This window comes from Mytilus galloprovincialis, chromosome 4, assembly GCF_965363235.1.
Source record: "Mytilus galloprovincialis chromosome 4, xbMytGall1.hap1.1, whole genome shotgun sequence".
Lineage (NCBI taxonomy): Eukaryota > Metazoa > Mollusca > Bivalvia > Mytilida > Mytilidae > Mytilus > Mytilus galloprovincialis.
Genome location: NC_134841.1, coordinates 104162114 through 104185147, shown reverse-complemented (window position 1 = coordinate 104185147; position 23034 = coordinate 104162114). Strand labels below are relative to the sequence as shown.

The window sequence follows — 23034 nt, the reverse complement described above, 5'->3', positions numbered from 1 at the left end:
TGTGTCCATAGTATACAGATGCCACATCGGTACTATCATTTACTATGTTTAGTGGACCGTGTAATGGGGTAAAATCTCTAATTTGGCATTACAATTGGAAAGATCATATCATAGGGAACATATTTACTAAGTTTATAGTTGGTTGGACTTCAACTTCATCAAAATCTACTTCAACAAAAACTTTAACCGAAAGCGGGACAGACGGATGGACGAAGAACGGACAAACAGACTAGAAAACATAATTCCCATAAATGGGGCATAAAAATTTATTGTTGAAAGTGAAAACTTTAACCTGAAGCCGGACAGAAGGACGGACGAACAGACGAGCGGACGAACAGACTAGAAAACATAATTCCTATAAATGGGGCATAAAAAACTATTGTTGAAACTGAAAGTAGTGATTTGGCCAAAATGAAGATAGTGTAGAGGTTAGAGGGATGCAGAAATATTTCAGGACGTCAGGATCGGGTGTTTTTAGCTCGGGATTTCGAGATTGGTCTTTAAGAGATGCTGGAATATTTTTTTTTTTTAATTTTGGGATGTCGGGATATGAATTTCGTTAAAATGCGCACCTCTGGATTTCATGTTTTTAAGGCGGGGATTTCAGGATCAGGACCCCTCAAACCACCCCTCAAATGAGCCTTAGTCATTTATACGAGATTAAAATCCTACCATTGGCATGTTAATAGAGCTCTCAAAAGGAAAAGCACTGATGGATTGTCCTAGAAGCACATTTTATTAGAATAATAATGGTCTATAAGCAGTTGCATTTATTTCATGTTTGAAAAGGTGCAAATTTTTAATTTAATTTGACATTTACCAAAAGAAATGCATGGTAGCCAAGGGGAAAAATAATTGTGGTATAAGGCCACACGAAAAATAATTGAATTTAACAGAAAGGAAACACATAACGGACTTTGGAAAAAAGGAGAGGGCTTTGATACCTTATATGAAATTCTCCAGTCAGAATATCTTTAACAAAAATTCATCGTACAACAGTTTACAAGCTGTATTAATGCCTGCGATTTCGCGGTTGTGTTCTAGTTATATTAAAATTTAAATAGCTTGAGTTGATATCAAGCTAAATCCTATTTTCACTTTTTATGAAACTTAAGCTTATAATTTGACAATATTCTGTCTTTTTTCATGATTATATATAGCTAAAACATATTTTGAAAGTTTTACAGATTTGACTAAATATCATCAATTTTCTTCATGAGTCTTGTTAGTGTTTGTTTATGACAATGTCCTTAAATATTTTACTGCTGTTTATCAAATTATCTTGATTTTCATGTACATGATGTAGCTATGATAACTGTATGGTCAGCTCGATAGATAAAGTTTGTCAGTTTATCTCGTCCATATACACAAGGAGCTATATATATACGTCCTTGATATACACAATGTACACATGGTATATCAATACTTACTGTATATTGACACACAGGTTTATAATCTAGAACATGTTTTTAATTTTATTGAATTTACAGTGAAGTCAGCAAAATCTTTTCTTTTTCACAATACATGAAGGAGGTTCATGCATAAATTGTTACTCAATACAATTTTTTTATCGATACAACTAAATAAATATCTGAACATCCTATATAAATCAATGAAACAGTTTCAAGAGTCATGTATTCATTGTATAAATCATTTCAGTGGTATACTGTACAGAATAGCTTTAATTTTCAACTTTCCACAACTGTCATCATGTCAATAATGAAACTATAATTCTACCTATTGTAATGAGAGTAATTAATTATGCATACAAGGGGATAAAACATCTTAGGTATAAAACCCCCTATCTTATTTCTACTGTCTGATTGTAAGACCGATGATATAAATATGCTAAATGTAGATTACACCAGAAGTATCATTTATCAATTCATAAATACTATAGTACAATGTCTAATTGTTTTTATCTCACAACTGAAGGTCATACCATTTTTTCTAACCAGAAAAGTAAACGAACAGAAATGTTATACCACAGAAATATTATACCTCAAGGCAAAGTAGATATAATTACAAGCAAAAATGATTAAGTTTACAACTGAACTAAATTTACAATTATCACATACAAGTGTAGCTAAATTAAGTCATTTTTTGTTTCTAAAAGATGGTTTCAAAATAGCTATTATAATTATAACTCCTCTTTCAAATGTAATTACTGAATCTTATGATTTAAAGGATTTAAAATTTACTCCCCTTTCAAATGTAATTACCGAATCTTATGATTTAAAGGATTGAAAAACTCCCCTTTCAAATGTAATTACCGAATCTTATGATTTAAAGGATTGAATAACTCCCCTTTCAAATGTAATTACTGAATCTTATGATTTAAAGGATTTAAACGTCCCCTTTAACTGTGAACACTGAATCTTATTCCCTTCTGTTCTCATAATTCTGGGTCTCTCTCAGTTACATATGGTGTCTTTTTGAATGGAATTTATCCGTAATTTTCATCCCAGTTTCTGTATGAGTTGAGGTTAAAAAATAAAATATCTTTTCATTTGTGATTTAATAGATATCCAGATTAAACTATCAAAATAATGGCAAAAGATGTCATAGGGTTATTCAGATTCATTAGTACAAATAACAAAAACAAACACTGTGTCACAACCAAATAAAGAAAGAATACTAAAAAAGACAAACAACAGTTCAAGCTGTTCTCGTTAATGTCTTGGATTTTGAACTCATCAACTTCACATCATGTGTCCATGCCCAACATTTTTACTCTAACATTTTTCTAAAAGATATTTTAAATGACAATTTACTCAACTTTGGAGATTCTATAGTTTGATGCAATACTGCCACTGTAAAATAAATCTGAATAGAAATAGAATTTACAAAACAAAATCTGTAATTCATGTCAGACAAATAATACATATAATCTTACTGTCAGAAGCATTCCATTGATTTACTGGTATAAATAATCAACAGATCAAAAATAGGCTTTTAGGCTGAAATTGCTTTTTCAAATTTAAAGGGGCACTTAAGTAATCTGTCAAATGCATGTTCACCCTTAGACTCAAATTCTTATATTTGACCTATGACATACTAAAACATATATATATCCAAATTATAAAAAGTCTAAAATAAGCAATTTACAATCCATGGGATCAAAAATATGTATCAGAATTGTGTGTGTATTTTAGTCTAAACGTCAATGAGACCTCTGAAGAAGGGAGCCTGAAGGTTATCAAACATTATATAAAACACAAATATGGATATATGAATAGTTAATAAGCTTGTGCAATTAGATTTTTCTAGGTCTGTTTGATTTCATATTCAAGGTTAAAAATATATGTAAATCGCCACTTTGACATATATAAAAATGAGTTTTTGATGGTGGAATCTGTCAATCAAAAATGGTTTACCCTGGTTTCACTTTCAATGTTGACATTTTTTCCATTTAATTACTGTACAGCATAATTCATGTCTAACACTAGTTCAGGGATTAAATTGAAGGTCACATGAATAGGGTTTAAATGTGGTTGAATTATTCACTTGAAAGTGAATAATTCATCAGCAATGTGGCTTAGATTATTTTGACAAAAATGAACTAAACTGGCTGCTAAAAGCAAAAACTTATTTCATGAGGTCACATTTAAAAGAATGTCTGCCAGGTATATCCTTTGTAAACAGACCAGGAAGGCAGGTTTTTTTTAACTGGATGTTAGGGCATGTCAAATGAATGGTTTGACTTGTCAAGTCTAGGCCACTTATCAGTTATTTGTGTTCAATTTGAGTGTATTTATTTAGATTATCAATCCTTTTGCATTCAAGAACTTTTCTTACATGGAAACAATTATTTTTGAGAATAATAGTAATTTTGATTTTTTTGTGGAAAATAATTTTTTGACCCAGGAGGTGGGAGGGGAAACATATTTTTTTTTATTTTGGCCCTATTTTACTTACATGAATGATTGAACAAAAAAATCAAAATATTATTTTTTTTTAATATATATCTCGTAGATAGTGCAGCCCTTTCAGCTTGCACTAATTGAGTGTGTATGTCCATTAGAAAACTATAATTTACAGGGACTAAACTTCATTCAAGTTGACATATGTTCAATCAAATGCAAGCTTATTTCTGTTAGAGACTTATAACCCTATCACACCCGACACACCTACCTTATCACCTTCTTGTATGTCACATATTTTTTCTCCTGTGGCAGGATTGATGGTTGGGAAAACCTTTCCACTGACAGAATTTACAAACTCATTGTTGATAAATATCTACAAACATAAATCAGTTTTGATTAAAAATAATGAATTAATTTCTAATGAAAGACCTGAAAATTAAAATAAGAATGTTGAAATTAAAATTGTAATACATGTTCTTTCACATATACCTGTATATAAATATTATGAAAAATAATTGAAATCTAAAGAACCATAACTGAGGGAGCTTGGCCAAATAATCTCCATGGAAATAAAAATGTACTGACTGCTGATACAACTGATACAGTTGCCTTTAATATAACTGTGATGATGTACGTAGTTTCTCTTAAACTGACCAATAATCAAGAACTTTAACATGTAAACTATCCCAAAAGTTTCAAAGTAAAATTAAAAATAGATCATAACTGAGCCAAAGCTTCATGTACCAAATATCATTAGACTCTTTATACCATGTATATTTAAGTGTTTTTAAGTTCTAAAACTGATCTGATAACAAACATGCCAAACTTTAACAAATTTTTATTTGGTTGATGATGTCGTCAAAAACAGAACATCTCAGTCTTGCTTTTAGACTTAGTCATGTTAGTTAACATGGTAAAGGCAAGACAATAAAAAAAGATCTGAAATAAATGGAAGTGTTATATGAGTTGATGCTCTGACATATAATTAAGTACTATATTTGTAGCATGACTATTTACCATGTTATCAAAAATAAAAGCATACCCGTGTATATATATATATAGTAATTGAACATTTTGAAAAAGTCTTAAATATATGTGTCAACTACATATTTTTTTTTAAAGAAACATCTATGTTATCATGGTTATAGAAATTACAGATTTGATGATTTTAATATAAATTAAAAGGTCTTTCACAGATTTTTATATACATGTGCTTTCTAACCAATGTTCTCTAATTTTTGTGCTATTTTCACATTTCCTGACCGGTGTGAGAAAAATATTTCTCCTCACTAGTGAAAAATCTGTTCTCTGCAAATGATTAGTCGAAATTTGATTATGACGTCTAAATGTTTTGTTTTCTGCTGAATTTTCCTATTGTGACGTCATGAAAACAGGTGACCATGCCTGATGACGTCGCATATAAAGAACACAAGTTTCTGAAAATCTTTGAAAAAGAAGGATAAAAATCATTAGAGAAACAGATTTCTACACTATAACTTGTGTATTACGACATTTCTCCACTCTCGACATTTAAATTTTAGTTATTTAAAGAGCTCGGCAAGCCTCGCGCTTTAAACAATAAAATTTAACTGTCTCGAGTGGAGAAATATCGTAATACACTTGTTGCAGTGTAGGAATCTATATTTCTCCCTTTTTGAAAGAGATCAATCAGATAATACATGAAAAATAAAACTGATTAAAAATATAATTGCATGATTTTTTTTATTATAAATTTTTTAGTTTTATTAAGCGAGACAAAGTTGTATGCAAATTTAAAGCAAATTTTTGCTGAAAAATGTATGACATATAGAATAGAATAGAATATTTTTATTTACCAAAAGAAGATGTGGTATGATTGCCATTAAGACATTACACACAGCCCTTTAACAGTTCCTTATTATAATCAATAGATTATAGTTAAGAAACAAGTTTTATTACCAGTCAGCAAAGTATAAAAACAAAGACAACATAAGCTCATATGAGATTTTTTAACATAAAAAACATCAACATATGATCATATCAAAATTTAAATTTATTAGATATATATAATGTCAGATCTGAAAAAATATGTTTGGCTCTCATTAGCATACTGTACCATTTTCATAAGTTCTGGATATATTTTTTACTAATTGATAAAGATGCATCAACAGTGTGTATCATTTTTTTTAATATTTATATAATGATATATTTTAGAAATCTTATATAATGTACATTGTTGTCCATATTCTTTAAAACTTCTTCATTTGGTTTTTGGTCAATTATTTCCAATGACAAGTTTTCTTTAATATAAAGAGTGAAAAAAAAATGTCAAGTACTGTACCTGAGTGTATTTAATTTCTGGATTCCTAATTGGTGGTGGAAAATTTGCCATTGTAAGATTAGTTAATGCTAAACGCCTTCAAAGTATGACAAGTTTCTTACTATCAACTTTCTATGTCACGTGATCTTGATAAGTACTGAACCCTTACTCGATACTGGAAATAATCGAACCAGTACAGAACTTTAGAGTAGCTTCCCTTGTATTTCCCGCAATATTTCCAGACCCATATTTCCATTCACGAGAAACATGATCCTAGAAACCAATACCAATGCCTAGTCAGTAGAAAAGTAAGACATGCACAACATTTAAGACTTTATAAATCATTGTTGTTTTTGGTTTTACTCCATAATGCTGTTATAATTAGGCTTTAAACATGTGCCAACTTAAAATAAAAAATTTACTTTTTACCTGTTTACTGATATCATTAATAATTAACTTTCACTTTCGCTTTCAATTTTTTGTAATCATTAAAAATGAAACATGTGACAGGAATGTCTATTGGCAACCATTATGTTTGACTGGAACAATTTTCTCTGTGGAATTAGTGAGGTAAATTAATGTTTTAAATTACACTGTTACATTTTTGAAAATTACCAGAGGTTTAAATTTGTTTAGCAGGTTGTATAATTTATTCACATTCATGGGTATGAAACCCAAAATCAGATATCAATTTACAAGTATCTATGATGAGTTTATTTACAGTGATTAAACATCAAATTATGGTATGAGCTATCCCATGACATTTTGCAGCCCTCAAAGTAGCTTCTGAAATGAAGTGGCCCAGTCTGGCCACCAGGGTTCTGATAGTATTTTTCGTTCAACATAATTTGTATTCAGGTCTTGGATATTTTTATGCCCCACCTACGATAGTAGAGGGGCATTATGTTTATTATGCCACCTACAATAGTAGAGGGGCATTATGTTTTCTGGTCTGTGCCTTCGTTCGTCTGTCTGTGGGTAGACTGTTAGTTCCGCTTCAGGTTAAAGTTTTTTGTCAAATTCAAGTATTGACCCCAATTTCACGGTCAACTGAACAAAGAAAAAGATAGTGTGAAGCTTAGGTTAAGTTTTGGTTAATAAAGTTTTTGGTCAAGGTAGTTTTTGATGAAGTTGAAGTCCAATCAACTTGAAACTTAGTACACATGTTCCCAGAGCTCCAGATAAGAATTCACAAATTGGGTTTTTTACCCACCATTTTCTTATATAATTGAGTGATAAAGTTTTTTGATTGCATTATCAATTCCAATTCACCCCTCATGTTAATATCAAATTGGGTTTTTCTCCACCAAGCTCCTTAATGTATTGGGTTTTTTCATCAACACAATATTGAATATTTAGGCAAAATCAACCCCGGATTTTTTTTCCATCTTAAATATATATGTTTCTTTCTTTGTTTAGCTGTTTTATTTGGTTTAATTTTAGGGTTAGGGTTATTTGCTAGCTGTTTTATTTGGTTTATTGACTGAGAAGCAATTGTAGGTTTAATTTGTGTTCCATTTCAAACCTTCTGCCAGTTTTGTAGTTTCTCAAATAAACTGTAAAAAAATGGATATGTGTATTCACAGGCACTCGTCTTATACCTTTATATAATAAATTCTGAGACCAGTGCCTGTGTGTGTATTCATTAATTAACCGTAAAATGAAAAAAAATAGTATATAAACTCTAATTATACTTGAATGTTTATGTTTTATTCCAATTTTCATAAATCTGTGTTTAGTTGTCTTTTATTAGAACTTTTGGTTTCTGATGCTTTATCATGTCATAATTGATTTGGCCTTTCACTTTTTCCAACTGATTTCGTTTTTGAGGAAACGCTGCTTTTATTAGCAATGTTCTCGTTAAGGTACGCACACACGCCCGTGTGTTCGATGGACGCTTCCTTAAAACACTGGCTGAGTCTTGTTATCATCATAACTTTCCCTAAGCTTTTCAAAAGAAGCAGAAAACATGCTTCTATTCAATATTTTTACCGGACATTCACTTTTGTTTTTATTCAATGTATGTTATGATAAATCCCGAGCAATGCGAAAAAAATATGACTTCATGACACACGCTAGTTGGATAAACGCAAAGAAGATCGAAATGTTTTCAAAAACACATGTACCTATTGAGCAACGGAAAACTCTAACAGGGACCCATTTCAGCTACTTGATGCAGGGATCTATTTTTAGAAAGAAAGGAAATTTCCAATTATAAATATTATAAAAATAGTTTACGCGACGACTGTAAACAGATAAGGGTAAATAACGCAAATGGTAGCCAATAAAAGGGTTGAGAACTCATGGTTTTGGAATATAATTGGGTTTTCCTTTGAAGTAATTGGGTTATTGAACCCTGCAATGGGCAATTGCATTGGGTTTTTTATTATTTGTATTGCGTGATCACGCAAATATGCAGCTTATCTGGAGCTCTGTGTTCCTTATGATATGTGCGAGTGGAGCATCCGTGTACTATGGACACATTCTTGTTAAGCATGTTTTAACCAGTTGAACATTTTGCATGATTGTTGGGTTAATGCTGTTTGAATTTGCCTGAAACAAACCCTTAAAAATGCTTCTTAGTTTTCCCTTTTATTAACTCACCTGGCCCGAATGGCCAAGTGAGCTTTTCTCATCACTTTGCATTCTGGGTCATCCGGCGTCGTCGTTAACTTTTACAAAAATCTTCTCCTCTGAAACCATTGGGCCAAATTAAACCAAACTTGGCCACAATCATCATTGGGGTATCTTGTTTAAAAAATGTGTGGCATGAACAGGCCAACCAACCAAGATGGCCACCATGGCTAAAAATAGAACATGGGGGTAAAATGTAGATTTTGGCTTATAAATCTGAAACCGAAGCATTTAGAGCAAATCTGACATGGGGTAAAATTGTTTATCATGTCAAGATCTATTTACCCAGAAGTTTTCAGATGAATCGAACAACTGGTTGTTGGGTTGCTGCCCCTGAATTGGCAATTTTAAGGAAATGATACTGTTTTTTGGCTATTATCTTGAATATTATTATAGATAGAGATAAACTGTAAACAGCAATAATGTTCAGCAAAGTGAGATCTACAAATAATGTTCAGCAAAGTGAGATCTACAAATAAGTTAATATGACTAAAATAGTCAGGTGACCCCTTAAGAAGTTATTGCCCTTTATAGTAATTTTTCACCAAGTTTTTGTAATTTTTTGTAATCTTTAAAACTCTAAAACTACTGGTCCAAATTTAAAATTGAGAATGGAAATGGGGAATGTGCCAAAGAGACAACAACCTGACCATAGAAAAAAACAACAGCAGAAGGTCACCAACAGGTCTTCAATGTAGCGAGAAATTCCCACACCCGGAGGCCTCCTTCAACTGGCCCCTAAACAAATATATACTAGTTCAGTGATAAATCTGAAACCAAAGCATTTAGAGCAAATCTGATGTGAGGTAAAATTGTTTATCAGGTCAAGATCTATCTGCACTGAAATTTTCAGATGAATCTGACAACTGTTTGTCGGGTTGCTGCCCCTGAATTTGGTAATTTTTAAGGAAATTTAAATTGCTGTTTTTGGTTATTATCTTGAATATTATTATAGATAGAGATAAACTGTAAACAGCAATAATGTTCAGCAAAGTAAGATCCACAAATAAGTCAACATTACCAAAAAGGTCAATTGACCCCTTAAGGAGTTATTGCCCTTTATAGTCAATTTTTAATAATTTTGTAAATTTTTGTAAATTTTAACAAAATATTTTCTCTGTAACTACCGTAATGGGCCAAATTCATTATAAATTGAGATAATTGTATGAAGCAAGATTGTTCAGTAAAGTAAGACCTACAAACACATCACCATCACCAAAATACAATTTTGTCATGAATCCATCTGTGTCCTTTGTTTAATATGTACGTAGACCAAGGTGAGCGACACAGCCTCAAGAGCCTCTAGTTGTTCTTTTTTTCTCTTCATTAAACAACAGCTGGTCTGAGACAACAATTATTTGTAGAGAATTTCTTTAAGAACATAAACATGATCAATGAAAATTAAAAAAATCCCACCTGTGCTCTCTCAATGAAATTTTTACAGTGTGTTGTACTACTTTTGAGACATATTATATTATATCAAAATTATAGAAAACTTTGTTGGCTCTAACTCAAAATATGGACAGTTTTATGTTTAGGGCGTCTTGACATACTTGAAATCTTTTGACAGCTTCTGAAGTGCTAATTTTTAACCTTTTTCAGCTACACCAAATCACTACTTTCCTTTAAAATTCTGGACCCAATTATTTTTACAGTGTAATTTCATCCCCCTATATGCCCTACATTTTTACTTGCAATTAGAGGCATTAAACATGGAAAAATAAATTTGGAAGGGGTATAAAAATTAATGGCAAGTAACCCACTGTCAACAGTAGGGACTATATTCGTGGACAACGAAAATCAAGGGACGACAATTGTGGTCTCAGACCAGCTTGAGTATTTTAAAAAGGGCTTCATTATAAGCTCACCTGGCCCAAAGGGCCAAGTGAGCTTTTCCCATCACTTTGATTCCAGCGTCCGTCATCGTCCTAATTCGTTAACTTTTACAAAAATCTTCTCCTCTGAAACTACTGGGCCAAATTAAACCATACTTAGCCACAATCATCATTGTGGTATTTAGTTTAAAAAATATGTGTCCAGTGACCCGGTCAACCAACCAAGATGGCGGCCATGGCTAAAAATAGAACATAGGGGTAAAATGCAGTTTTGGCTTATAACTCAAAAACCAAAGCATTTAGACTTAGAGCAAATCTGACATGGGGTAAAATTGTTTATCAGGTCAAAATCTATCTGCCCTGAAATTTTCAGATGAATCGAACAACCTGTTGTTGGGTTGCTGCCCCTGAATTGGTAATTTTAAGAAAATTTTGCTGTTTTTAGCTCACCTGGCCCAAAGGGCTAAGTGAGCTTTTCCCATCACTTTGCGTCCGGCGTCCGTCGTCCGTCGTCGTTAACTTTTACAAAAATCTTCTCCTCTGAAACTACTGGGCCAAATTAAACCATACTTAGCCACAATCATCATTGGGGTATTTAGTTTAAAAAATATGTCCAGTGACCCGGCCAAATTAAACCATACTTAGCCACAATCATCATTGGGGTATTTAGTTTAAAAAATATGTCCAGTGACCCGGCCAACCAACCAAGATGGCTGCCATGGCTAAAAATAGAACATAGGGGTAAAATGCAGTTTTGGCTAATAACTCAAAAACCAAAGCATTTAGAGCAAATCTGACAGGGGTAAAATTGTTTATCAGGTCAAGATCTATCTGCCCTGAAATTTTCAAATGAATCGAACAACCCATTGTTGGGTTGCTGCCCCTAAATTGGTAATTTTAAGAAAATTTTACTGTTTTTGGTTATTATCTTGAATATTATTATAGATAGAGATAAACTGTACACAGCAATAATGTTCAGCAAAGTAAGATTTACAAATAAGTCAACGTGACCGAAATGGTCAGTTGACCCCTTTAGGAGTTATTGCCCTTTATAGTCAATTTTTAACCATTTTTCGTAAATCTTAGTAATCTTTTACAAAAAACTTCTCCTCTGAAACTACTGGGCCATATTATTCCAAACTTGGCCACATTCATCTTTGGGATATTTAGTTTAAAAAATGTGTCTGGTGACTCGGCCATCCAACCAAGATGGCCGCCATGGCTAAAAATAGAACATAGGGGTAAAATGCAGTTTTTGGCTTATAACTCAAAAACCAAAGCATTTAGAGGAAATCTGACATTGGGTAATATGTTTATCAGGTCAAGATCTATCTGCCCTGAAATTTTCAGATGAATCGGTCAACCCGTTGTTGGGTTGCTGCCCCTGAATTGGTCATTTTGAGGAAATTTTGCTGTTTTTGGTTATTATCTTGAATATTATTATAGATAGAGATAAATTGTAAACAGCAATAATGTTCGGCAAAGTTAGATTTACAAGTAAGTCAACATGACCGAAATGGTCAGTTGACCCCTTTAGGAGTTATTGCCCTTTATAGTCAATTTTTAACCATTTTTCATAAATCTAAGTAATCTTTTACAAAAATCTTCTCCTCTGAAACTACTGGGCCAAATTAATCCAAACTTGGCCACAATCATCTTTGGGGTATCTAGTTTAAAAAATGTGTGGCGTGACCCGGTCAACCAACCAAGATGGCCGCCACGGCTAAAAATAGAACATAGGGGTAAAATGCAGTTTTTGGCTTATAACTCAAAAACCAAAGCATTTAGAGGAAATTTGATGTGCAAAAAAAAGTTTATCAGGTCAAGATCTATCTGCCCTGAAATTTTCAGATGAATCGGTCAACCTGTTGTTGGGTTGCTGCCCCTGAATTGGTCATTTTGAGGAAATTTTGCCGTTTTTGGTTATTATCTTGAATATTATTATAGATAGAGATAAACTGTAAACAGCAATAATGTTCAGCAAAGTTAGATTTACAAATAAGTCAACATGACCGTAATGGTCAGTTGACCCCTTTAGGAGTTATTGCCCTTTATAGTCAATTTTCAACCATTTTTAGCTCACCTGGCCCGAAGGGCCAAGTGAGCTTTTCCCATCACTTTGCGTCCGGCGTCCGTCGTCGTCGTCGTCCGTCGTCCGTCGTCTGTCGTCCGTCGTCCGTCGTCGTTAACTTTTACAAAAATCTTCTCCTCTGAAACTACTGGGCCAAATTGAACCAAACTTGGCCACAATCATCATTGGGGTATCTAGTTTAAAAAATGTGTGGCGTGACCCGGTCAACCAACCAAGATGGCCGCCACGGCTAAAAATAGAACATAGGGGTAAAATGCAGTTTTTGGCTTATAACTCAAAAACCAAAGCATTTAGAGGAAATCTGACATGGGGTAAATATGTTTATCAGGTCAAGATCTATCTGCCCTGAAATTTTCAGATGAATCGGTCAACCCGTTGTTGGGTTGCTGCCCCTGAATCGGTCATTTTGAGGAAATTTTGCTGTTTTTGGTTATTATCTTGAATATTATTATAGATAGAGATCAACTGTAAACAGCAATAATGTTCATCAAAGTAAGATTTACAAATAAGTCGACATGACCGAAATGGTCAGTTGACCCCTTTAGGAGTTATTGCCCTTTATAGTCAATTTTTAACCATTTTTCATAAATATAAGTAATCTTTTACAAAAATCTTCTCCTCTGAAACTACTGGGCCAAATTAATCCAAACTTGGCCACAATTATCTTTGGGGTATCTAGTTTAAAAAATGTGTGGCGTGACCTGGTCAACCAATCAAGATGGCCGCCACGGCTAAAAATAGAACATAGGGGTAAAATGCAGTTTTTGGCTTATAACTCAAAAACCAAAGCATTTAGAGCAAATCTGATGTGGGGTAAAAATGTTTATCAGGTCAAGATCTATCTGCCCTGAAATTTTCAGATGAATCGGTCAACCTGTTGTTGGGTTGCTGCCCCTGAATTGGTAATTTTGAGGAAATTTTTGCCGTTTTTGGTTATTATCTTGAATATTATTATAGATAGAGATAAACTGTAAACAGCAATAATGTTCAGCAAAGTTAGATTTACAAATAAGTCAACATGACCAAAATGGTCAGTTGACCCCTTAAGGAGTTATTGCCCTTTATAGTCAATTTTTAACCATTTTTCATAAATCTAAGTAATCTTTTACAAAAATCTTCTCCTCTGAAACTAATGGGCCAAATTAATCCAAAGTTGGCCACAATTATCTTTGGGGTATCTAGTTTAAAAAATGTGTGGCGTGACCTGGTCAACCAACCAAGATGGCCGCCACGGCTAAAAATAGAACATAGGGGTAAAATGCAGTTTATGGCTTATAACTCAAAAACCAAAACATTTAGAGGAAATCTGACATGGAGTAAAAATGTTTGTCAGGTCAAGATCTATCTGCCCTGAAATTTTCAGATGAATCGGTCAACCTGTTGTTGGGTTGCTGCCCCTGAATTGGTAATTTTGAGGAAATTTTGCTGTTTTTGGTTATTATCTTGAATATTATTATAGATAGAGATCAACTGTAAACAGCAATAATGTTCATCAAAGTAAGATTTACAAATAAGTCGACATGACCGAAATGGTCAGTTGACCCCTTTAGGAGTTATTGCCCTTTATAGTCAATTTTTAACCATTTTTCGTAAATCTTAGTTATCTTTTACAAAAATCTTCTCCTCTGAAACTACTGGGCCAAATTAATTCAAACCTGGCCACAGTCATCTTTGAGGTACCTTGTTTGAAAAATGTGTCCGATGACCTGGCCATCCAACCAAGATGGCCACCACGGCTAAAAATAGAACAGGGGTAAAATGTAGTTTTTTGCCTATAACTCTGAAACCCAAATCATTTAGAGGAAATCTGACAAGGAGTTAAATTGTTAATTAAGTCAATATATATCTGCCCTGAAATATTCAAATGAATAGGACAACTGGTTATTGGGTTGCTGCCCTCCAATTGGTAATTTTTAAAGAAATTTTGCTGTTTTTAGCTCACCTGGCCCGAAGGGCCAAGTGAGCTTTTCTCATCACTTGGCGTCCGTCGTCCGTCGTCGTCCGTCGTCGTCGTCGTCGTCCGTCGTCGTTAACTTTTACAAAAATCTTCTCCTCTGAAACTACTGGGCCAAATCAAACCAAACTTGGCCACAATCATCATTGGGGTATCTAGTTTAAAAAATGTGTGGCGTGACCCGGTCAACCAACCAAGATGGCCGCCACGGCTAAAAATAGAACATAGGGGTAAAATGCAGTTTTTGGCTTATAACTCAAAAACCAAAGCATTTAGAGCAAATCTGACATGGGGTAAAAATGTTAATCAGGTCAAGATCTATCTGCCCTGAAATTTTCAGATGAATCAGTCAATTGGTTGTTGGGTTGCTGCCCCTGAATTGGTAATTTTGAGGAAATTTTGCTGTTTTTGGTTATTATCTTGAATAATATTATAGATAGAGATAAACTGTAAACAGCAATAATGTTCAGCAAAGTAAGATCTACAAATAAGTCAACATGACCAAAATGGTCAGTTGACCCGTTTAGGAGTTATTGCCCTTTATAGTCAATTTTTAACCATTTTTCGTTAATTAAAGTAATCTTTTACAAAAATCTTCTCCTCTGAAACTACTGGGCCAAATTAATCCAAACTTGGCCACAATCATCTTTGGGGTATCTAGTTTAAAAAATGTGTGGCGTGATCTGGTCAACCAACCAAGATGGCCGCCACGGCTAAAAATAGAACAAAGGGGTAAAATGCAGTTTTTGGCTTATAACTCAAAAACCAAAGCATTTTGAGGAAATCTGACGGAATAAAAATGTTTATCAGGTCAAGATCTATCTGCCCTGAAATTTTCAGATGAATCAGTCAATTGGTTATTGGGTTGCTGCCCCTGAATTGGTAATTTTGAGGAAATTTTGCTGTTTTTGGTTATTATCTTGAATATTATTATAGATAGAGATAAACTGTAAACAGCAATAATGTTTAGCAAAGTAAGATCTACAAATAAGTCAACATGACCAAAATGGTCAGTTGACCCGTTTAGGAGTTATTGCCCTTTATAGTCAATTTTAACCACTTTTCGTAAATTAAATTAATCTTTTACAAAAATCTTCTCCTCTGAAACTACTGGGCCAAATTAATCCAAACTTGGCCACAATCATCTTTGGGGTATCTAGTTTAAAAAATGTGTGGCGTGACCTGGTCAACCAACCAAGATGGCTGCCACCGCTAAAAATAGAACATAGGGGTAAAATGCAGTTTTTGGCTTATAACTCAAAAACCAAAGCATTTTGAGGAAATCTGACATGGGATAAAAATGTTTATCAGGTCATCATCTATCTGCCCTGAAATTTTCAGATGAATCGGTCAATCCGTTGTTGGGTTGCTGCCCCTGAATTGGTAATTTTGAGGAAATTTTGCTGTTTTTGGTTATTATCTTGAATATTATTATAGATAGAGATAAATTGTAAACAGCAATAATGTTCAGCAAAGTAAGATCTACAAATAAGTCAACATGACCAAAATGGTCAGTTGACCCCTTTAGGAGTTATTGCCCTTTATAGTCAATCTTAAACCATTTTTCATAAATCTAAGTAATCTTTTACAAAATCTCCACTGAAACTACTAGGCCACAATCATCTTTGGGGTATCTAGTTTGAAAAATGTGTCCGATGACCTGGCCATTCAACCAAGATGGCCGCCACGGCTAAAAATAGAACATAGGGGTAAAATGCAGTTTTTGGCTTATAACTATGAATTCAAAGCATCTAGAGCAAATCTGACAAGAAGTTAAATTGTTAATCAAGTCAATATCTATCTGCCCTGAATTTTTCAGATGAATTGGACAACTGGTTGTTGGGTTGCTGCCCTCCAATTGGTAATTTTTAAAGAAATTTTGCCGTTTTTGGTTATCTTGAATACTATTATAGATAGCGATAAACTGTAAACAGCAATAATGTTCAGCAAAGTAAGATCTACAAATAAGTCAACATGACCTAAATGGTCAATTGACCCCTTAAGGAGTTAATGCCCTTTATAGTCAATTTTTAACAATTTTCATTAATTTGGTAAATATATGTAAATTTTTACCAAATATAGTTCTCTGTTACTAATGGGCAAAGTTCATTATAGATATAATTGTAAGAAGCAAAATCGTTCAGTAAAGTAAGAACTTCAAACACATCACCATCACCAAAATACAATTTTGTCATGAATCCATTTGTGTCCTTTGTTTAATATGCACATAGACCAAGGTGAGCGACACAGGCTCTTTAGAGCCTCTAGTTGGTTATTATCTTGAATACTATTATAGATAGCGATAAACTGTAAACAACGATAATGTTCATCAAAGTAAGATCTACAAATAAGTCCACATGACCTAAATGGTCAATTGACCCCTTAAGGAGTTATTGCCCTTTATAGTCAATTTTTAACAATTTTCATTAATTTGGTAAATTTATGTAAATTTTTACCAAATATTTTTCTCTGTTACTAATGGGCAAAGTTCATTATAGATATAATTGTAAGAAGCAAGAATGTTCAGTAAAGTAAGAACTTCAAACACATCACCATCACCAAAATACAATTTTGTCATGAAACCATTTGTGTTCTTTGTTTAATATGCACATAGACCAAGGTGAGCGACACAGGCTCTTTAGAGCCTCTAGTTCATAAATCTAAGTAATCTTTTACAAAACTCTTCTCCTCTGAAACTACTGGGCCAAATTAAACCAAAGTTGGCAACAATCATCTTTGGGGTATCTTGTTTAAAAAATGTGTGGCGTGACCCGGTCAACCAACCAAGATGGCCGCCACGGCTAAAAATAGAACATAGGGGTAAAATGCAGTTTTTGGCTTATAACTCAAAAACCAAAACATTTAGAGGAAATCTGACATGGAGTAAAAATGTTTATCAGGTCAAGATCTATCTGCCCTGAAATTTTCAGATGAATCGGTCAACCTGTTGTTGGATTGCTGCCCCTGAATTGGTAATTTTGAGGAAATTTTGCCGTTTTTGGTTATTATCTTGAATATTATTATAGATAGAGATAAACTGTAAACAGCAATAATGTTCATCAAAGTAAGATTTACAAATAAGTCAACATGACCGAAATGGTCAGTTGACCCCTTTAGGAGTTATTGCCCTTTATAGTCAATTTTTAACCATTTTTCGTAAATCTTAGTTATCTTTTACAAAAATCTTCTCCTCTGAAACTACTGGGCCAAATTATTTCAAACTTGGCCACAATCATCTTTGAGGTACCTTGTTTGAAAAATGTGTCCGATGACCTGGCCATCCAACCAAGATGGCCACCACGGCTAAAAATAGAACAGGGGTAAAATGTAGTTTTTTGCTTATAACTGAAACCAAATCATTTAGAGGAAATCTGACAAGGAGTTAAATTGTTAATCAAGTCAATATATATCTGCCCTGAAATATTCAAATGAATTGGACAACCGGTTGTTGGGTTGCTGCCCTCCAATTGGTAATTTTTAAAGAAATTTTGCTGTTTTTGGTTATTATCTTGAATACTATTATAGATAGCGATAAACTGTAAACAGCGATAATGTTCATCAAAGTAAGATCTACAAATAAGTCCACATGACCTAAATGGTCAATTGACCCCTTAAGGAGTTATTGCCCTTTATAGTCAATTTTTAACAATTTTCATTAATTTGGTAAATTTATGTAAATTTTTACCAAATATTTTTCTCTGTTACTAATGGTCAAAGTTCATTATAGATATAATTGTAAGAAGCAAGAATGTTCAGTAAAGTAAGAACTTCAAACACATCACCATCACCAAAATACAATTTTGTCATGAATCCATTTGTGTCCTTTGTTTAATATGCACATAGACCAAGGTGAGCGACACAGGCTCTTTAGAGCCTCTAGTTAACAATGTAACGAATGATTTATCATGTTATTAATTCATTTTTAGCTCACCTGGCCCAAAGGGCCAAGTGAGCTTTTCTCATCACTTTGCGTCCGTCGTCGTCGTTGTCCATCGTCTTTAACTTTTACAAAAATCTTCTCCTCTGAATAACTACTTGGCTAAATTTAACCAAACTTGGCCACAATCATCATTAGGGTATCTAGTTTAAAAATTGTGTCTGATGACCCGCCAAACCAACCAAGATGGCCGCCATGGCTAAAAATAGAACATAGGGATAAAATGTAGATTTTTTTAAAGAAATTTTACCATTTTCTGTTATTATCTTGAATATTATTTTAGATAGAGATAAACTGTAAACAGCAATAATGTACAGCAAAATAAGACCGAAAATAAGTCAACATGACCAAAATGGTCAATTGACCCCTTAATGAGTTATTGTCCTTTATAGTCAATTTTTGTCGAGCCTGCAACTTTTGTTGCAGAAAGCTCGACATAGGGATAGTGATCCGGCGGCGGCGGCTATGGCGGCGGCGGCGGCGGCGGTGTTAACTCACTTCTTAAAAGCTTTATATTTTAGAAGGTGGAAGACCTGGATGCTTCATACTTTGTATATAGATGCCTCATGTTACGAAGTTTCCGTCAGTTACATGTCCAATGTCCTTGACCTCATTTTCATGGTTCAGTGACCACTTGAAAAAAAAGTTCAGATTTTTTGTAATGTTTAATTCTCTCTTATTATAAGTAATAGGATAACTATATTTGGTATGTGCGTACCTTGCAAGGTCCTCATGCCCGTCAGACAGTTTTCACTTGACCTCGACCTCATTTCATGGCTCAGTGAACAAGGTTAAGTTTTGGTGGTCAAGTCCATATCTCAGATACTATAAGCAATAGGGCTAGTATATTCGGTGTATGGAAGGACTGTAAGGTGTACATGTCCAACTGGCAGGTGTCATCTGACCTTGACCTCATGTTCATGGTTCAGTGGTTATAGTTAAGTTTTTGTGTTTTGGTCTGTTTTTCTCATACTTTATGCAAAGGTCTACTATATTTGTTGTATGGAATGATTGTAGGGTGAACATTTCTAGCGAACAGATGTCATCTGACCTTGACCTCATTTTCATGGTTCAGTGGTCAAAGTTAAGTTTTTCAGTTTTGGTCTTTTTATCTGATTCTATACGCCATAGGTCAACTATATTTAGTGTATGGAAATATTTTATGATTTATATATTAGTCGCACAGGTTTTATTTGACCTTGACCATATTTTCACGGTTCATTGCTCAGTGTTAAGTTTTTGTGTTTTGGTCTATTTTTCTTAAACTATAAGTATTAGGTCAACTATATTTGTTTTATGGAAGCATTGTTAGCTGTACATGTCAGCCTGGCATGGTTCATCTGACCTTGACCTCATTTTCATGGTTCATTGGTCTTTGTTTAGTTATCTTGGTTAATGTAACGTTTATGTGACAGTTGTAATAAAGCTTTATACTTAGGACTATCAACATAATATCAATGATTAGTAAAGAAGGCGAGACATTTCAGTGTGTGCACTCTTGTTAACAATTTTCATAAAATTTGTAAATTTTTACTAACATTTTTTACTGAAACTACTGGGCCAAGTTCATTATAGATAGAGATAATTGTAAGCAGCAAGAATGTTCAGTAAAGTAAGATGTATAAACACATCACCATCACCAAAACACAATTTTGTCATGAATCCATCTTCTTCCTTTGTTTAATATTCACATAGACCAAGGTGAGCGACACAGGCTCTTTAGAGCCTCTAGTTTGTTCTGTGTTTTTATATTGGCAAGTGTAGAAAATAGTTTGTATAAATTAACTGTAAAATAACCACATGATATATTCAATATAATGATTTATATAACAATCTGTGACATTTAGTGGTAGTCCGAAGCCCAGACTTTTACAGAAGCACTGGTGATTGCCCAATAGGTCATGAATATCTGAAATGGTTTGTGAAATTGTAGCTGGTATTTTATTGAATCTCTGTCGTAGACTTTGAGAACAAGTTACAAAATTGTCCCTGACCTTGTTTCATCTGTTTACTGTGATAGACTATGAGAACAAGTTACAAAATTGTCCCTGACCTTGTTTCATCTGTTTACTGTGATAGACTATGAGAACAAGTTACAAAATTGTCCCTGACCTTGTTTCCTCTGTTTACTGACGAAATCTAGAACGAGGCTCGACCATGTGCTTTCAAAAAACACAATCTACAAATGCTAATTTGTTTCATTCTAACGGCATGTAATAGTAAAAGTTGTGACTGAGAGCAAAATAAGAAAATAGATGTGGCATTTTCAGTCGAAGCTTACAAATGACCTACAATTACCTGATGCAATTAAGCACTGATAAGATCAAGCTTAAATCTAAAAGTCGCTTGAAATATAGTATAAATTTGTGTTACTTTCAAGAGCTCAGACATATTTTTTTAACCTGACTGATCATGGCAAATTCTTCAGTTGCCAGATCTTCAATATTCTCAGAAAGCCCAAATGGTGACCAGATATGAATTTTTGGTTGCCAAATAGCTTTTAAAGTCACCCGGGCGACCATTTCAGTAGACTGCATTGAGGGCTGTTGTGGAACTTGCACTTCCATGATGAAACTACAGATATGGACCATAATTTGGTATTCGGCCTTTGGTTTCTTTTTGTATCCTTTTTTATAAGTTCTAAAATTTTAACTTTTATTTTGTGGGTTGTGTTGGTGTTAGAATAGTATGAATGGAACAAATGAGTTTTTCGAGAAAAAATTAATACATTTTGATTCACCGTTTACGTGAAACCAAACAGGAAACCAATCTTTATTTTCTTTATTTTGCACAATATAATTCAAAAGGCATAAATAAACACCATTACTAGTGTTACTTGCTTCATGTTAATATTTAAAATCTATTTTCAATGTTATATTAAAGTTTTTTTTAAACGTGACAGGAAACCATAAGAAACCGAAAGCATTTTTTTAGTTTTATTTTATTGCAAAATCTGCTTAAAATAATCTGAACAGTATACTTTTTCTTAAAATCCATCTTAAATGTAACAGTATTATAAAACTCCTAAATATGTGCTTGTTTTGAAAACAATTAGTACAATTTATTCAGAATTTTCCATATTTTCTTCATTGATACAGGATACCATAATCGTTGTATCTTGATGTTTTGGCCAAAAAAATATATTTATATTTGGTTTTGAAATTCCAGTTATATAAAATTTATTCCAAATCATTGGCAATGTAAAATTCTTTAAATCCAGTAAAGAAAAAAACTTTTAACTTGGAATTAAAATCTTTAAAATATGCACCATGTGATATTTGTGACCTGTACACCATCTACATGGTTTCCACATTTTAACCTACTTTAGTGGGCTAAAATCAATAAAGTACTTTCTTTCAAGTCATGCCTGGTAAAAGTTTACTTTTCCTTTGACAAGTTTATTGCGTTTCTGAAAAGTGTTTGCAGAACATGAATAAAAAAAAATAATTAAAAATTGTGACAAAGTTACCAACTTTACATCGTTATTGGGAAACGTAGTGTGTTTAAACGTCGGTCAAATTTGAAATCGATTTTGTCAAGTCATTGGGCATTTATTTTCACACAAGATCGTATGTAACATTATGCACATAGGAATAATAATAGACCCCCGGCGCAATCTCTTTGAAAATTGTATTTTCCTTTTTTAAACAAGTCGAAACAAGTCTACAGATTATGTTTGCTAACATCCCGTTGGTCACAAAAACAATGTTTAGAACTAGTATATTGTATGTCCGGCTGTAAGGGCGTGATCACATGTTAGTCACATGTATCTCGTATGACCGGAAATGATTAGAATTTAAGGACAAAAACAATTTTAATAAATAACTGGACTTTTGTTTCGTGTGAAATGTAACGCATAACGATAACGTCATTTTCTTACTTAATTATTACGAAGATCAAAACAAGAATGTAAATCATCTCTGATTTACCTGTTTGAACATCTCGCGAGAGTTCATATTTGCATATTGTTTTTAAGAATTCTATTACAACAAAGCAGATTACATCATCTAAAATTTGCGTTACGAAATCGGACACAAAAATCACGCCACTGTTCTTACATCTGCTACATAAATACTTATAGTTCTCGGCATTTTCTTCTCACTATTCTTATTGGTCGATGTTCTTTGTTATTTGAAAGCAAAAGTTACGAATTTGCCGGTGACGATTATCTATAAATCAGTCAGCGTTATGCTCTTCGGAAGCAAAAAGTAACGCGAGAAACGACACAAAAATACGGTTGTAGAATCTTTGAAATTCGTATATTTCAATATTTTTTTCTAGGGAAGAGTAGCATACACTTGTATGTTAATAAAAATAATGGCATCTTTAGATGTAGTTACAACTTTTCTTACAGTAATTCAAATTTTATCACTTTTCTATAGTTATAGGAAACGGAGCCCAATAGCAAATTATGGTC

General features: G+C 33.4%; 2 protein-coding genes and 1 long non-coding RNA gene across 4 annotated transcripts in view; 2 read left to right on the top strand and 1 right to left on the bottom strand.

Annotated features, from left to right (window-relative positions):
• The window catches only part of LOC143073716 (retinal dehydrogenase 2-like), a 40581-nt gene extending 34238 nt beyond the window's left edge, over window positions 1–6343 (bottom strand). Inside the window, exons 1-2 of the mRNA XM_076249480.1 lie at window positions 6187–6343; window positions 4135–4239 (exon numbers count right to left, since the gene is read on the bottom strand). Of these exons, the coding sequence (XP_076105595.1) occupies window positions 4135–4239; window positions 6187–6237 (156 nt within the window). The 5' untranslated portion in view covers window positions 6238–6343. The remainder of the gene's footprint in view (window positions 1–4134; window positions 4240–6186) is intronic.
• A 299-nt stretch (window positions 6344–6642) lies between these two features.
• The window catches only part of LOC143073715 (sacsin-like), a 48964-nt gene continuing 32572 nt past the window's right edge, over window positions 6643–23034 (top strand). The window contains exon 1 of one of the 2 annotated variants that reach the window (XM_076249479.1): window positions 6643–6730. The gene's annotated coding sequence lies outside the window, so the exon portion shown is untranslated. Of the gene's footprint in view, window positions 6736–23034 lie in introns of both variants that reach the window. The other variant, XM_076249477.1, reaches the window with a different exon arrangement.
• LOC143073713 (uncharacterized) lies at window positions 10873–17262 on the top strand. Its single transcript, XR_012977575.1, has 2 exons — window positions 10873–10902; window positions 16401–17262. It is a non-coding gene; the product is annotated as an uncharacterized LOC143073713 (long non-coding RNA).